Source organism: Zalophus californianus, chromosome 16 (genome assembly GCF_009762305.2).
Source record: "Zalophus californianus isolate mZalCal1 chromosome 16, mZalCal1.pri.v2, whole genome shotgun sequence".
Classification (NCBI taxonomy): Eukaryota; Metazoa; Chordata; class Mammalia; order Carnivora; family Otariidae; genus Zalophus; species Zalophus californianus.
In genome coordinates this window covers 25,223,788-25,241,249 of record NC_045610.1, presented here as the reverse complement: position 1 = coordinate 25,241,249, position 17,462 = coordinate 25,223,788, and the positions used below count along the sequence as shown (strand labels likewise).

Below are 17,462 nucleotides of genomic sequence, written 5' to 3'. Positions count from 1 at the left end.
TTAAAGGAGAAAATCTACACATTCAACTAAATAAATGCAGAAAAGCAATTGATAACATTCAAAATCCTTACATGATTTAAAAAAAAACAACTTCTTGGGGCACCTGGGTGGCATAGTCAGTTGAGTGTCTGACTCTTGCTTTGGTTCAGATCATGATCTCAGGGTCATGGGACTGAGCCCTGCAACACGCTTCCCACTCCTTGGGGAGTCTGCTGGAGATTTTCTCTCCCTTTCTGTCTCCCTCTACCCACCCCACCCCCCAGCTTGTGCTCTCTCCCTGAATGAAAGAAAGAAAGAAAAGAAAGAAAGAAAAGAAAAGAAAGAAAGAAAGAAAAGAAAAGAAAAGTAAGAGAAAGAAAGAGAAGAAAAGAAAAAAGAAAAGAAAAGAAAGAAACCATTTACATTACTTAGGGGAAAAGCTCTCAGCTTTTACCCATTGAGTATGATATTCGCTGTGGGTTTTTCATGGATGGCTTTTATGATATTGATGTATGTACCCTCTATCCCTACACTGTGAAGAGTTTTAATCAAGAAAGGATGCTGTACTTTGTCAAATGCTTTTTCTGCATCTGTTGAGAGGATCATGTGGTTCTTGTTCCTTCTTTTATGAATGTATTGTATCACATTGATTGATTTGTGGATGTTGAACCAACATTTAATTTATCCATCAGTTTACCAGTTGATGGGTATTTGGGTTGTTTCTACTTTGGGGCTCTTATGAATGACTGTTGTGAACATTCACATACAAGTTTTTGTGTGGACATGTTTTCAGTTCTCTTACCCCTAAGCAGAACAATATAACTTTTCTTTTACTACCCAAAACTGGGAAAAGAATAGACAAAAAGGAGAAAACACTAATCTCTGCCTCTTTTGTTTGTTGGGAAATACTCTGGGTAAAAACCTAAATTAAAAGCAAAATGTTTGGGGTTCCTGGGTGGCTCAGTCGGTTAAGCATCTGACTTTGGCTCAGGTCATGATCCCAGGGTCCTGGGATCAAGCCCCATGTCAGGTTCCCTGCTCAGCAGGGAGCATGCTTCTCTCCCTTTTCACTCTGCTCCTGCTATCTCTCTCTCTCAAATAAATAAATAGATATATAAAATCTTTAAAAAAATAAAAGCAAAAGTTTTCAAACAAGAGAGTGGTTTTTGCACTCTTTCAGCAGGTCTTTTTGCTAAACAAGAGGAATCTCTTTGTCCTTTCTCTGCCTTACTTAAACTTCCCCCCAGTAGCTCCCATCAAAAGTACTGGCCAATTCAAACACATTCAGAGTCTAAGGAAAGAATAATTAAAATAAATTGCTCTACTCTAAAACAGCAAAATTCCTTGCCAAACCAGCCCCTTGAAAGGTAAAGTGACAATCCATCCTTCAGAGTAGCAAAAGAGAACACATATGGGCCACCTGGCTGGCTCAGTCCATGGAGTGTGCAACTCTTGATCTCAGCGTTGTTGGAGCCCCCATGCTGGGTGTAGAGATCACTTAAAAAGAAAAAAAAAAAAAAAAAAGAACACATGCAACCACTAAAAGCTAATTATAATCCAGGTCGGTTCACAAAGATGCATTTACTTCTTTTTTTCTTAAAGATTTATTTGAGGAACAGAGAGAGAGAAAGATACCATGAGCGGGAGGGGCAGAGGGAGAGGGAGAGAGAATCTCAAGCAGATTCCACCAAGAGTGTGAAGCCCAACTCAGGGCTGGATCCCAAGACACTGAGATAATGACCTGAGCCGAAAACAAGAGTAGGAGGCTTAACTGACTGTGCCACCCAGATGCCCCATATTTACTTCTTTATGCTAGCAAAACAAAGTTCTCTGGTAGGTGAAATTATAAAAATGAACATGGAAACAGTTAAGATAAATATTGAGGTAGCAATTACAGAGCTCATTACTGATGCTAAAAGTTTTCCAAAATTCTCACCAAAATACTAGCCAATAGGATCCAACAGTACATTAAAAGGATTATTCACCACGACCAAGTGGGATTTATTCCTGGGCTGCAAGGTTGGTTCAACATCCACAAATCAATCAATGTGACACAATACATTCATGAAAGAAAGAACAAGAACCATATGATCCTCTCAACAGATGCAGAAAAAGCATTTGACAAAGTACAGCATCCTTTCTTGATTAAAACTCTTCACAGTGTAGGGATAGAGGGTACATACATCAATATCATAAAAGCCGGGTGCCTGGGTGGCTCAGATGGTTAAGCATCTGCCTTCGGCTCAGGTCACGATCCCAGGGTCCTGGGATCGAGTCCCGCATCGGGCTCCCTGCTCCTTGGGAACCTGCTTCTCCCTCTGCTTCTCTCTCTCTCTGTCTCTCATGAATAAATAAATAAAATCTTAAAAAATATATATATCATAAAAGCCATCCATGAAAAACCCACAGCGAATATCATACTCAATGGGTAAAAGCTGAGAGCTTTTCCCCTGAGGTCTGGAACATGGCAGGGATGTCCACTATCACCACTATTCAACATAGTACTAGAAGTCCTAGCCTCAGCAATCAGACAACAAAAAGAAATAAAAGGCATCCAAATCAGCAAAGAAGTGAAACTCTCACTTTTTGCTGATGATATGATACTTTATGTGGAAAATCCAAATGACTCCACCCCAAAACTACTAGAACTCACACAGGAATTCAGTAAAGTGGCAGGATATAAAATCAATGCACAGAAATCAGTTGCATTTCTACATACCAACAAGACAGAAGGAAAGAGAAATTAAGGAATCGATACCATTTACAGTTGCACCCAATACCGTAAGATACCTAGGAATAAATCTAACCAAAGAGGCAAAGAATCTGTACTCAGAAAACTATAAAATACTCATGAAAGAAACTGAGGAAGACACAAAGAAATGGAAAAACATTCTATGCTCATGGATTGGAAGAACAAATATTGTGAAGATGTCAATGCTACCTAGAGCAATCTACACATTTAATGCAATCCCTATCAAAATACCATTCACTTTTTTCAAAGAAATGGAAAAACTAATCCTAAAATTTGTATGGAACCAGAAAAGACCCCGAATAGCCAGAGGAATCTTGAAAAAGAAAAGCAAAGCTGGCGGCATCACAATTCTGGACTTGAAGCTCTGTTACAAAGCTGCAATCATCAAGACAGTATGGTACTGGCACAAAAACAGACACAAAGATCAATAGAACAGAACAGAGAACCCAGAAACGGACCCTCAACTCTATGGTCAACTAATCTTTGACAAAGCAAGAAAGAATGTCCAAGGCAAAAAGCCAGTCTCTTCAACAAATGGTGTTGGGAAAATTGGACAGCCACATGCAGAAGAATGAAACTGGACCATTTCCCTACACCACACACAAAAGTAGACTCCAAATGGATGAAAGATCTAAATGTGAGACAGGAATCCATCAAAATCCTTGAGGAGAATACAAGCAGCAGCCTCTTCCTAGAAACATCACCAAAGGCATGGGAAGCAAGGGCAAAAATGAACTATAGGGACTTCATCAAGATAAAAAGCCTCTGCACGGCAAAGGAAACAGTCAACAAAACCAAAAGACAACCGAGAGAATGGGAGAAGATATTTGCAAATGGCATATCAGATAAAGGGCTAGTATCCAAAATCTATAAAGAACTTACCAAACTCCACACCCAAAGAGCAAATAATCCAATCAAGAAATGGGCAGAAGAAATGAACAGACATGTCTGCAAAGAAGACATCCAAATGGCCAAGAGATACAGGAAAAAGTGTTCAACATCACTCGGCATCAGGGAAATCGAAATCACAACCTCAATGAGATACCACCTCACACCAGTCAGAATGGCTAAAATTAACAAGTCAGAAACGACAGATGTTGGGAGGATGCAGAGAAAGGGGAACCCTCCTACGCTGTTGGTGGGAACGCAAGCTGTTGCAGCCACTCTGGAAAACAGTATTCAGGTTCCTCAAAAAGTTGAAAATAGAGCTACCCTATGACCCAGCAATTGCACTACTGGGTATTTACTCCAAAGATACAAATGTAGTGTTCCAAAGGGGCACATGCACCCCAGTGTTTATAGCAGCAATGTCCACAATAGCCAAACCATGGAAAGAGCCTAGATGTCCATCAACAGATGAATGGATAAAGAAGATGTTGTGTGTGTGAGACACACACACACACACACACACACACACACACACACAAATGGAATATTATGCAGCCATCAAAAAAAATGAAATCTTGCCTTGCGACGACATGGATGGAACTAGAGGGTATTATGCTAAGCGAAATAAGTCAATCAGAGAAAGACAAGTATCATATGACCTCCCTGATATGAAGAATTTGAGAAACAACACAGAGAATCATAGAGGAAGGGAGGGAAAAATGAAACAAGACAAAACCAGAGAGGGAGACAAATCATAAGAGACTCTTAATCTCAGGAAATAAGCTGAGGGTTGCTGGAGTGGAGGGGGGTAGGAGGGTTGGGGTGGCTGGGTGATAGACACTGAGGAGGGTATGTGCTATGGTGAGCGCTGTGAATTGTGTAAGACTGATGAATCACAGACCTGTACCCCTGAAACAAACAATACGTTATATGTTAATAAAAAAAATTTTTTTAAATAAGTGATGCTAGAAGCTTTCAAAAGCAGTTTTTCCTCATTATTTGGGATTAATATTGCCACTCCAAGTAAGAACATAAATTTATATAAAGCAGAACCCCTCATACATCTAAATTTAAAATCTATTAAAAAAAGAAATTCCAATTTTCAATCTAATGCAGATTACATGACCTTGAAAAAGGGCCACAAGTTCTCATGTATAAACTAATATTAATATCTGTATAAATTTAAAAATATTTTTAAGGGCATCTGGCTCAGTTGGTAGAGTGTGGGACTTCAGGATTTTAAGTCTGAGCCCCATACTGGGTATAGAGATTACTTAAAAATAAAATCTCTGGGTCACCCGGGTGGCTCAGCCAGTCAAGCATCCACTCTTGGTTTCGGTTCACTGGTCTTGATCTCATGGATCATGAGATTGAGCCCTCCAACAGGCTCCATACTCAGCAGGGAGTCTGCCTGAAGATTCATTCCCCCCACCCCTTCCCCACACTCACTCTCTCTCTCTCAAATAAATCTTTAAAAAAAATTAAATAAATAAAATCTTTAAGTAATTTGTTCATTTGAATAAGAAGCACAAAGTGTCAGTTTGTCCCATCATTGGAAATGCTAAGCTTGACCATTTGGTTAAAGTGCTATCTACCAGCACTGTAAAGGTGCCCTTTTCATTCTGTGATCGATAAGTAATCTATAGGGTGACAGCTTTGAGTCTGTGTGAAATATCCTGTTGTCCACCAAAATATGTCATATTTTAGCATTCATTAATGATTCTTGCACAAATCAATTGTTACTATGATGGTTGTAAACTGATGACAGAATTAGAACACTCAATTACATTTATTAGTTGTCTTTTCTAAAGAAAAGTTTTCCATTCTCCTCTACCTCTTTATAATCTTTTTAGTATCATTATAAGCTTATGGATTCTTTTTTCTTCAATATGTTATAAATTAATCCTGTTATTGTTTTGTTTTTTGAGAGAGAGCATATGTGCAAGGTGGGGGAAAGGGAGGAGCAGGAGAGGGAGAGAATGTTAAGCAAGCTCCACACCCAGCGCAGCGCCCAATGCAGAACTTGATCTCACCACCCTGAGATCATGACCTGAGCTAAAACCAACAGTTGGTACTTAACTGACTGAGCCACCCAGGTGCCCCCTGTTATTATTGTTTTGACGCTCAAGTTGCTTTAAATTTCCCAGTATAAAGTTCCTGGAATGTGAATTTTTAACAAACTCACTAGATGAGTTGTATTCATTGCCAGATTTAAGAACATATGATATAAGCACAGTTCCCTTATTCAATCAGTTTAGAGAATCTATGTGGCTTTACCTGAGATCAAATGAGCAAGGATCAGAATTGGGTCTTGAACTAAGTGTTTCTATCTTTGGCCTATTGTTGGTACACCAAAATAGGATCACAGATTATCATTCCAGTACATACTGAAGGGAGGGCCCTCAGACATTGTGGCAGATGTTGTTAGTTGCCTACTTGATGGCCATTTCCCTTTTGTTCTCAGTAGGGGCACTGGACAGACACCAGAGGAGAAAGAGGCCTTTCTTCTGGCTCCAGTATGTTCTCTGCTGGCTTCTGTGGCACATGGCAGCCCACAATGCACAGATACCCAGTGCCTTTACCCCTAGTGAATTCCAACATTTTCCCCCCACTCTTATGGGTGGCTTCCCATGGAGCACATTCAAACAACCTCACCTAACCCATTCTTTAAACTGCAACCAAAATCATCCCTTGAAAACAAATTTAAGGGGCGCCTGGGTGGGTCAGTTGGTTAAGCACCCGCCTTCGGCTCAGGTCATGATCTCAGGGTCCTGGGATTGAGCCCCACAACCGGGCTCCCTGCTCAGCAGGGAGTCTGCTTCTCCTCCTCCTTGCTCGTGCTCTCTCTTGCCATCTCTCTCTCTAATAAATACAATCTTTAAAAAATAAATAAATAAAACACGTATTTAAGATGGACGGTGATGGTTGCACAATATTGTGTAAATGAACTTAATGCCACCACTGACCTGTATACTTAAAATGATTAAGACAGCAAAATCATATATATTCGCCATAATTAAAAACATACATACACACAAATTTAGTTGTTTCCACTCTTACTCTGCAATAGTTTAGTCTTGTTCTTAAGATACAACTCTTAACCACAACCTAAAAAAATGCAGTATGTTCTCATTATCTATGCCTCTTACTCCCGTATCTCTGTTCCAGCTACATTTGCCTTCATCAGAATTCCCTATTATATTCCTTCTTCATATCACAGAGCTGTTTGCAGATACAATTCCTATGCTTAGAACACACATTCTTCCTCTCTTAACAACTAGTAATTCTTTGAACTTCAGCTCAATACCAAATATCTCTTGCCTCTCCAGCTAGGTATAACACCTATTTTAAGTTCTCATTAGCACATATACAAGTATTTAGTGATGCAATTTTTCAGCTCTTTTTGTGATCCGATGAATGTTTCTCCCCTTCTCTAAACTATAAGCTTCCATGAGGACAAAGACCACATAATGCCCTCAGTAAGTATCTGTTCAGGAATAAATGATTTGCAAGATTCACATACAATTCAATCAGGCAGCCACTAGAAGGCACCTTTGCAACATCTGTACTCAAGTAATTCTAATCCTCATGAGTGCCTAAAAATGATACCAATTTCTGTTAACCAAACTTCTCTTTCCCAAAAAGCTAGATGAAAAATTGTCATAAATCACAAGAATGGTGCTAAATTCTGTAATTTAATTTACTATGAGCCAATAAGTATTTTACCATGCAACAAGTTAAACTTTATTTTATTTTTTTTTAAAGATTTTATTTATTTGTGGGACACCTGAGTGGCTCAGTCAGTTAAGTGTCTGCCTTCGGCTCAGGTCACAATCCCAGAGTCCTGGGATCAAGTCCCACATCGGGCCCCTTGCTCAGCGGGAAGCCTGCTTCTCCCTCTGCCTGCCACTCCTCCTGCTTGTGCTCTCTGACAAATAAATAAAATATTTTTTAAAAATATATTTTATTTATTTGAGAGAGAGAGAGAGCAAAAGTGGGGTGAGGGTCAGAGGGAGAAGCAGACTCCTTGCTGAGCAGGGAGCCTGATGTGAGCGAGACTCAATCCCAGGACTCCGGGATCATGACCTGAGCCTAAGGTAGATGAGTAATGACTGAGCCACCCAGGCACCCAACAAGTCAAACTTTAAAAAGAAAACTAAAGCCACAGTTCTTTTTTTTTTTTTTTTAAAGATTTTATTTATTTATTTGACAGAGAGAGAGAGAGAGTGAGAGAGGGAACACAAGCAGGGGGAGCGGGAGAGGAAGAAGCAGGCTTCCTGCGGAGCAGGGAGCCCAATGCAGGGCTCCATCCCAGGACCCTGGGATCATGACCCCAGCCGAAGGCAGACGCTTAATGACTGAGCCACCCAAGCACCCCTAAAACCACAGTTCTTAATAAAATTTTTTCCAATTGCCAAAATAAGGACTGGAAAAGTAATGTGACAAAGCACTTTTTAGCTTAAGTGTTCAAATCTAAAAGCTATTAATATTTCTGAGGAGAAAATACGATAGAAAAGTAAAATCAAGAGAAAAAACAAGCAATTTTTTTTCATTACTAAAAGAATTGCATCTCTCCCACATCAGTCTTTTTATATCAAAAGATGCATTCATTTCTTTATATATGCTTACAAAATTATATTAAAATAAAAGTAACCTTTGTAGGACATTAATATAGTAATTGTTTTTATATTCTACATGGAGTTTTCACAGTTCTAGTGGATCTTTCCCATCTATTATTTCTACCCTTTTTAAAATAACAGTGGCGGGCGCCTGGATGGCTCAGTCGTTAAGCGTCTGCCTTCGGCTCAGGTCATGATCCCAGGGTCCTGGGATCGAGTCCCACATCAGGCTCCCTGCTCCGCGGGAAGCCTGCTTCTCCCTCTCCCACTCTCCCTGCTTGTGTTCCCTCTCTCGCTGTCTCTCTGTTAAAAAATAAATTAAAAAAAAAAAATCTTAAAAAAATAAAATAAAATAACACTGGCAAACCCTCTCTTGACCCTTTACTTTCCACTCCAACTAAATTCCATTTCTCTCCTTCTCTTTACAATAAAACTCCTAGGAAGAGTGTCTAAACTTGCTATATCAAATTGTCCTCCTCTTGCTCTTTCTTGAACCAACTCCAATCATGACTGTGGTCTCACTATCCCACCAAAGCTACTTTGTCAAGATCATCAATGACCTCCACGTTGCTAAACCCAATGGTCACTTCTCAGTCTTCCCTTTACCTAATCCATCAACAGTATTTTAAATACTCCTATCTATGCTACTGGCTCCCAAATTGCTATCTCCTACCTAGACCCCACCTACTGTCAATTTTCATAACCAGAAGCCAAATGGACATCACCACTTTTGTGTCCGATAAGCACCTTGAAGGTAACTTGCTAAAAACTGAACTCCTGACCTCCTTTTACAACCCATGTTTCAGGGGCGCCTGGGTGGCTCAGTCGGTTAAGTGGCTGCCTTCAGCTCAGGTCATGATCCCAGGGTACTGGGATGGAGCCCCGCATCGGGCTCCCTGCTCAGTGGAGAGTCTGCTTCTCTCTCTGCCTCTGCCCCTCCCCCCTGCTCATGCGCTCTCTAATACATAAAATCTTAAAAAACAAAAAAACTGATTGTTTCAGTATTTTCTGTATCAGTTAACAGTAACTCAAACCTTCTAAGTTGCTCAGTTTAAAAAAAAATCATTAAGGGCGCCTGGGTGGCTCAGTTGGTTAAGCGACTGCCTTCAGCTCAGGTCAGGATCCTGGAGTCCTGGGATCGAGTCCCGCATCGGGCTCCCTGCTCAGCGAGGGGCCTGCTTCTCCCTTTAACCCTCCCCCCTCTCATATGCTCTCATATGCTCTCATTCTCGCTCTCTCAAATAAATAAATAAATCTTTAAAAAAATAAAATAAAATAGAGGAGACATATAGTTAATTTAAAAAAAAATCATTAAGTAGTAAGGACACCTGCATTTGTTGTTCCTTCTGCCTAAATTCTCTTGCCCCAGATACCCATAGGTCTCAATGCCTCATTTATTCAAATGTCATCTTTTCAGATCTACTCTAACCACCCCACTTAAAAATTCCTTTTCAAATGAAATGCCATGAAAGCAGATGTCTCCCAAATAATGTTCTGAACTTAAGCCTAGCACTCTATTTATTCCTATTAAGTTTCATATTATTACTGCCAGCCTATTTTCTAAAACATTTTATTTGAGGGTCACTGCAAATGTATAAAGTTACAAAAATAAAAATAGGACAAAAAACACCAAAATGCTCTTCCACTCTACTCAGATTCACTTATTGCTGACATTTTATCTCATTTGCTTTATGGTTTTCTTGTCTACATATATATAAACATTGTGTGTATATGTTTAAAAAAAATTTTTTTTTAAAGATTTATTTATTTGACAAAGAGCGAGAGAGCACAAGCAGGGGGTAGTAGAGGGAGAGGGAGAAGCAGCCTCCCTGCCAAGCAGGGAGCCCGATGCGGGGCTCGATCCCAGGACCCTGAGATCATGACCTGAGCCAAAGGCAGATGCTTAACCATCTGAGCCACCGAGGCGCCCCTGTTTAAAAAATTTTTTTAAAGATTTTATTTATTTTGGGGGGAGGAAGAAGAGTACACGAGTGGGAGGAGGGGCAGAGGGAGAGGGAGAAAGAGAATCCCAGATTCTGTACTGAGCTCGGAGCCCAATGTGGGGCTCAACCCCAGGATCCTGAGATCACGACTAGAGCTGAAACCAAGAGCCAGACATTTAACCGACTGAGTCACCCAGGTGCCCCTGTTAAAAATATTTTAAATCATAGCCCTTGGGAGCCTGGGTGGCTCAGTTGGTTAAGCGACTGCTTTTGGCCCAGGTCATGATCCTGGAGTCCTGGGATCAAGTCCCACATCAGGCTCCCTGCTCGGCGGGGAGTCTGCTTCTCCCTCTTCCCTCTCGTGCTCTCTATCTCTCATTCTCTCTCTCTCAAATAAATAAATAAAATCTTTTAAAAAAAAATCATAGCCCTTTACCCCTAAATACTTCAATGTATATTTTCTAAAAACAAGGATATTTTCTTATTATCAGATGGCTTAATAGCGTCTTTTATAGGCTTTAGCCTAGGATCAGGAATAGCATTTACTTGTAACATTTCTTGAGGTTATACAGTCTTGGCCAGAATACTACATAGGGAATATTGTGTAAGTCTCAACATTATTCCTCACTAGTGATGGTAATTGTGATCATTTAGTCAAGGTGCTGCCTGATTTCTCTATTCTCTAATTACTACTTTTTTCTTTTTTTTTTAAGTTTATTTTTAGGGACGCCCGCTTAAGTGTCTGCCTTTGGCTCAGGTCATGATCCCGGCGTCCTGGGATCGAGCCCCACATGGGGCTCCTTGCTCAGTGGGAAGCCTGCTTCTCCCTCTGCCTCTGCCTGCTGCTCCCCCTGCTTGCTTAGTCTCTCTCTCACACACACTCTCTCTGACAAATAAATATAATAAAAATCTTTAAAAAAAAAAAAGTTTATTTATTTTTAGTAATCTCTATATCCAATGTGGGGCTGGAACTCACAACCTTGAGATCAAGAGTTGCCTGCTCTTCCAAATGAGCCAGCCAGGCACCCCTAATTACTACTTTTTCTCTCTTGCAACTAAAAGCAGTCTACGGGGAGATATTTTAAAACAATGCTGATATACCACTGTCTAAGTACTTTTGAGTATCTGTGTAGTATAAAAAAGTGAGGACTGTACACTCTATTTCTTTCTCTAGGTAGTTAACAAATGTTCAATCAAGCTAAGGAAAAAACATAGATGGGGTGCCTGGGTGGCTCAGTCAGTTAAGCATCCGACTCTTGGTTTCGGCTTATGTTGTTCTCAGGGTTGTCAGATCGAGCCCCACATGGGGCTCCACGTCAGCACAGAGTCTGCTCGGGATTATCTCCCTGTCCCTCACCCTCTGCCCCTCTCCCCACTTGTGCTCTAATAAATAAATTAAATAAGTAAATAAATAAATCTTAAAAAAAAAATAGAATCACATCAATCAAGATCTCTCTCCAAATACATGAATCAATACCTTTTGGACTCACTATATAAGAAGCTCATTCAATGCTGCTATTATTCAGTCTCCCCACCCTCACACTATCCCAATAAAAACCAAAGTGTATGTAATAGAGAAATCTGACTAGTAGCAGTTCATAAGAAAAATATCTAAAGACTGGAGCTATTTCAATAAACCAACAAATGTGATATGATTACTAAAGCTAATGAGAGGATTCCAGGACTCTACTAGCATAAGTACAATGCTCAGGTAGCAGGAACTAAATATTTCCATTATACTTCAAACTGGTCAGACCACATCTTGCAGAATATCCTCAATTCTAGAACATTTACTGAAGGAATAAAGGAATATGAAGGGTCTGAAATTAGCCTAGAGGAAAGACTAGAAAAACATGCTAGCTAATTTTGAATAGGTAAATGATGGTCATAATGCAAAAGGCAAAATAAGTACACTGCTCTGTTTTTGTTTCAGCACACAAAACATCTGAAAGATTCATGGTGGCAGATTTTAACTGACAGTTAATTATGCAAGCATTTGTACTTTGAAATATTAAGATTTACTGAAGATATTCAAGCAGGAGTTGAATTACTTCTTATCTGAATTACTCTAGCGATATCTCAGAACAGGGTAGGAATATCTGAAACAGAAAAACCAGTTGCTTTTCCTGCTCTTTCTGCCAGTCCACCTGTTCCTTCTTTTCCACTACACAATCACTTATGGGTTTCAAGGCTTAAAATGCCTGGCACACACACTTCATTTATACAAAATAATTTGGCATCTACTTTTCTAAAATGAAGGTTAACCTTACTTTTTGGGTTTTTTTTTTTTAATTTTTTTTTTATAAAGATTTTATTTATTTGAGAGAGAGAGAGCACATGAGAGGGGGTTGGGTCAGAGGGAGAAGCAGACTCCCTGCCGAGCAGGGAGCCCAATGCGGGACTCGATCCCGGGACTCCAGGATCATGACCTGAGCTGAAGGCAGCCGCTCAACCAACTGAGCCACCCAGGCACCCTAACCTTACTTTTTGAACCTGAAGTAAAACCTTGCCCTCAGTCCAATTAGTTGAGTTCCCCATAAAAAACCCTGTTCTTGGGGCGCGTGGGTGGCGCAGTCAGTTTAGTGTCTGACTCTTGGTTTCAGCTCAGGTCGTGATCTCAGGGTCCTGGGATCAAGCCCCATGTCGGGCTCCGCACTGAGCATGGAGTCGGCTTGAGATTCTCTCTCCCTCTGTCCCTCCTGCTCCTGTTCTCTAAAATAAATAATCTTAAAAACAAAACAAAACAAAAACCTGTTCTTTAGTAATATTAATTCCTTGCCAATTATCACATTCCTCCCTCTTTTTCCTTGCTAACAATCCAAAGATCTATTATATCACATGCTTATACTATGAACGAATAACCTGGGAAACACATAGCCTTTGAGTTCTGCAAAAATCTACAAAATATGTAAAGTGCCTGGAATACTGCTACAGGCCCCCAATAGTACCCTTGCCTCCAATTTTATTACCCTATAATTTTAACCACTACAGCAGCCAAAATGACCCTTTAAAAAAAAAAAAAAAAAACTGGGGACGCCTGGGTGGCTCAGTCAGTTAAGCATCTGCCTTTGGCTCAGGTCATGATCCCAGTGTGCTGGGATCAAGTCCCTCAACAGGCTCCTTGCTCAGTGGGAAGCCTGCTTCTCCCTCTGTCTGCTGCTCCCCCGGCTTCTGCACTGTCTCTCTCTCTCTGACAAATAATTAAAAAAAAAACTGGATGTCACTGCCCTACTTCAATAAACAGCAACAATAACATTTATAGAACACTTATTATGTGCCAGGCACTATTTTAAACACTTTACATATATTAAATCATCCAATACTCAAACAGGATGAGGCAGGTACCATTATTAGCCCCATTTACAGCTGAAAAAAATGTCATATATATTAAGTAATTTACATATAGTAAGTGATTTGCCTTACAGTAAGTAACAGCATTGGCACTGGACCCTAGGAATTTTGGCCCCAAAGTCTATCTTTTCACCACTGTGGTATACTTCCCCTCCACAATTACTTCCCAAAAGTATTTAAAATAAAACTCCTTATCATGGTCTAGCTATAAAGCCTTGTAAGGTTTAGTTCTTGCTTACCACCCATAATGTCTTCACCAAACTCCTTATCTTACTTAACCTGCATGCCCCGCCCCCTTTTTTTTAAAGATTTTATTTATTTGTCAGAGAGAGAGAGAAAGAGAGCGTGAGCAGGAGGAGTGCAGGCAGAGGGAAAAACAGGTTCCTCGCTGAGCAAGGAGACCGGTATGTGGGACTCAATCCCAGAAGCCTGGGATCATGACCTGAGCCAAAGGCAGACGCTTAACCTCCTGAGCCACCCAGCCGTCCCTGCATGGCCCTTCTTAATTGGGTCATTGTCCCCATCTACACCTTCATTTTATATCTCTACCTCCCCTCTCTCATACTGGTTTCATTCATGCTCCTTAAAGACATCAAGCCCTTTTCTTCCTGCATTAGAATTCTTTGCTTGCAAACAACAATTTTCAGCTCAGGTTAACTTAGGCCAAAAAGGCAACTCAGAAGAAAATCAAGTAGTTCACGCAACAGACAAGAAGTGGAGAACGAGGCATGGATACAGGGCAATTCTAAGCCTTAGGCAGGAAAACACAACCACATCAATGGGCATTGCTTAAGGAAGTCAATATCACTAGGATGAATTCATTCCAACCAGTTTGTTTTTAATTTTTGTCCTTACTAGATTCAGAATTCAAAAATCCTAGAATAGAGAATCTGACTGACCTAGCCAAACTTACCTATGCTTTACAAAAGAAAGCTGAATAGGAATGTCTAAATTAAGACTGCACATATTAGGGGAGATGTAATTTCCAAAATTTCATTATGTTATTTAGGTAGGAAAAGAGAATATATGCTAGAAAACTCCTTTATCCCCCATCCCAAATCAAAAGTCTGCTAATTGCCTAACAGCCTTTTGGGAATGCTATAGTTCTGCTTTGTTATTTTCCTTGCCCCCTTCTCCTCCTTCAGGTCTTAACTCAAATATTACCTTTTTAAAGAATGTTCCTTGATCATCCTCTTTAATGTAGCTTTCCCCTGTCACCTACTATCCGTCCCACCAATTAAAGGTACATCATCTTGTTTAATTCCTTTATGACAAATTTTAGAACAATCTTCTTATTTGTTCATTTATTATCTATTTCCCCCACTAGATTATAGGTTCCATGAATACTGGGTGTACCTGCATTTGATCACCAAAGATGAATAAGAGACAGTAAAATGGTAGGTAGAATAATCTTTTGAAAATGCAAATCAGATGGTGTTACTCCTTACCTTAATATCCTTTAATGTTGCCCAGTATACTTACACTGGAATGCAAATACCTGCTATGATGTGACCCAGGTCTGCCTCATTAACTTAGCCTTTTGATAATTCCTAGAACATGCCAAGCTCTTTCCCAATTCAGGATCCATGCCTAGAATACTCTTTAACAGGTTCTTCACAAGAACAGCTCCTTCTCAGCCATCAAATCTCAGCTAAAATAACACTTCCTAAAAGAAGCATTTTCATCACACCATATAAAATAGTTTTTCCCTTCTAAATTATTATCACAGAACCCTATTTCTTTCCTTCATGGATTTCTTAATCCATAATTATTTCATTTACAAGCTTACTTCTTTATTGCCTATCTCCCCAACTATATAGTCTTGCTCCATGAAAGCAGACAGAAAATATATAAATAATCAGTAGTATCTCTCCAAAGCCTAATTCACTGCCTGGCACTAAGTCAGTACTCAAGTATTTGTTAAAGGAAAGAAAGAAAAAAACTGGTGTTTTCTAAAAGAAATTTTCTGTACATAAAATTTAATCAGCATATCCAAGATAAGATATTTCTACAGCTATAATCCTCAAGCCTTCCATCCAAAACCAGGTAGACCAGAACATAAGTGTTTTTATTTTGTCATGAACAATTTATTTTGCTAGCTAATGAGAAAAAGAGCTTTGAAAACTCTTAAGAGAAATATGAAAGGCCGAAGTAGGGAAGCTCATTTAAAAATAATTTTAAGGATAACACCAAGCCTAGACATACACGTACTTCCTTAAATATAGGTGTCAATCAGCAAAATATTGAACAGGACTCATGATTAAAGAGCAACTGGCATTGAAATCCGTATTTTAACCTTCACCTCCATTAAGTTTTAAAGCATTTACTATAATAACAGCATATTTCTACCCCCATTATCTGTCAAAAGAGGATTTAGTTCTTAGCCTCCTCTTCTATGTTTCCACCATACATTGTAGAAAATCCGGTATGATTTCACCAAATATAAGTCCTACTTACCAAGTGCTCTTGCTACTGCCAGAAAAGGAATCTGGTCAATAACTGTGCTCCTTCTAACAGGTCCATTGTGAGTAAGCCGAGGTCGTTTCCAAACTACACGATTAACCCCAGACTTGTTCATCACACTGAAACAGAGTTCACAAAAATACTCTAAATGAATAAAATATAACAACTAAGGTAGCTCAACGTGTACTAATACAGATTACATGATCATGAAATAATGACTTATCTGTTCCAGACACAAAGATGCATAAACCAAAATTCCTGTTCAGAGAGGAAAGACAAAATAGAGTAGATTAACATGAGAATTGAGATTGCTGAGGTAGTTTAGACATAACAGAGTAGAAGTAATGAGAAGAAAAATGAGTTGATAGCATGTCAGAGAAAAAAGATAATGTGTTAACTAAGAAAACGGAGGAGAGGAAGAAGAGGTTATAAATAAATAGTGATAAAAAAAATTGAAAAGGAGAGGTTATATAATTTTTGATGGATTTGAGGGTGTTGAAAACAGTACAAAGTCAGTTTCAATATTTTTAATTTGAGGTTATACCTCAATAGAAATATCTATGTATTTAGATATTTCTGTAATTAGAAGTATGACAGTAGACTTTGGAAACAGATCAGCTGTAGAGATACAGATGTGGGAGTTACAGAATAAGAAAACTCTTAGAGGGCGCCTGGGTGGCTCAGTTGTTAAGGGTCTGCCTTCGGCTCAGGTCACCATCCCAGGGTCCTGGGATCGAGCCCCACATCAGGCTCCCTGCTCCTCCCTGCTCCTCGGGAAGCCTGCTTCTCCCTCTCCCACTCCCCCTGCTTGTGTTCTCTCTCTCACTGTGTCTCTTTCTGTCAAATAAATAAATAAAATCTTAAAAAAACAAAACAACAAAAAAACTCTTAGAAAGGAATTTGGCATAGGAGCAACAGAAATCTATTAATTAGTACTCAGAAAAGTTAGTACATGCTAGGGTGCCGAAAACATGGAAATACGGTCAAATCTTTAAGCAAAAAAAAGTAATAATCAAAACACAACAGAAGGGCACTGGGTGGCTCATTCGGTTAAGTGTCTGCCTTCAGCTCAGGTCATGATCCCGGGGTCCTGGGATCAAGTCCCACATCAGGCTCCCTGCTCAACAGAGAGTGTGCTTCCCCCTCGCCCTCTGCCCTTCCCCCCTGCTCGTGTATGCTCGCACTCGCACACGCTCGCTCTCTCTCTCTCTCTCATAAATTAAAAAAAAAAACCACACACAATAGAGATGGTCTCTCAGCAGGCGCCTAGCATGACTGAAATGGTAAACTGACCCTTCATTTAATCATAATCTGCCTGAGTTTAAAAAAAAAAAAAAATCAATGAAAAAAAATGTTCCCCTGGAAGGCTAGAAAAGTTGGCGGGAAGAGCAGCAGAGAGAATTTTCAAGAAACAGTATTAGCCTAACTGATATTAAGTCCTTCTGACAAGATACATGCAAAAGACGA

At 39.7% G+C, this 17,462-nt stretch overlaps 1 protein-coding gene across 1 annotated transcript in view; it reads right to left on the bottom strand.

Annotated features, from left to right (window-relative positions):
* PPM1D (protein phosphatase, Mg2+/Mn2+ dependent 1D) overlaps positions 1 to 17,462 on the bottom strand; it is a 64,953-nt gene that overhangs the window by 20,556 nt on the left and 26,935 nt on the right. The window contains exon 3 of the mRNA XM_027568306.2: positions 15,990 to 16,114. Within this exon, the coding sequence (XP_027424107.1) occupies positions 15,990 to 16,114 (125 nt within the window). The remainder of the gene's footprint in view (positions 1 to 15,989; positions 16,115 to 17,462) is intronic.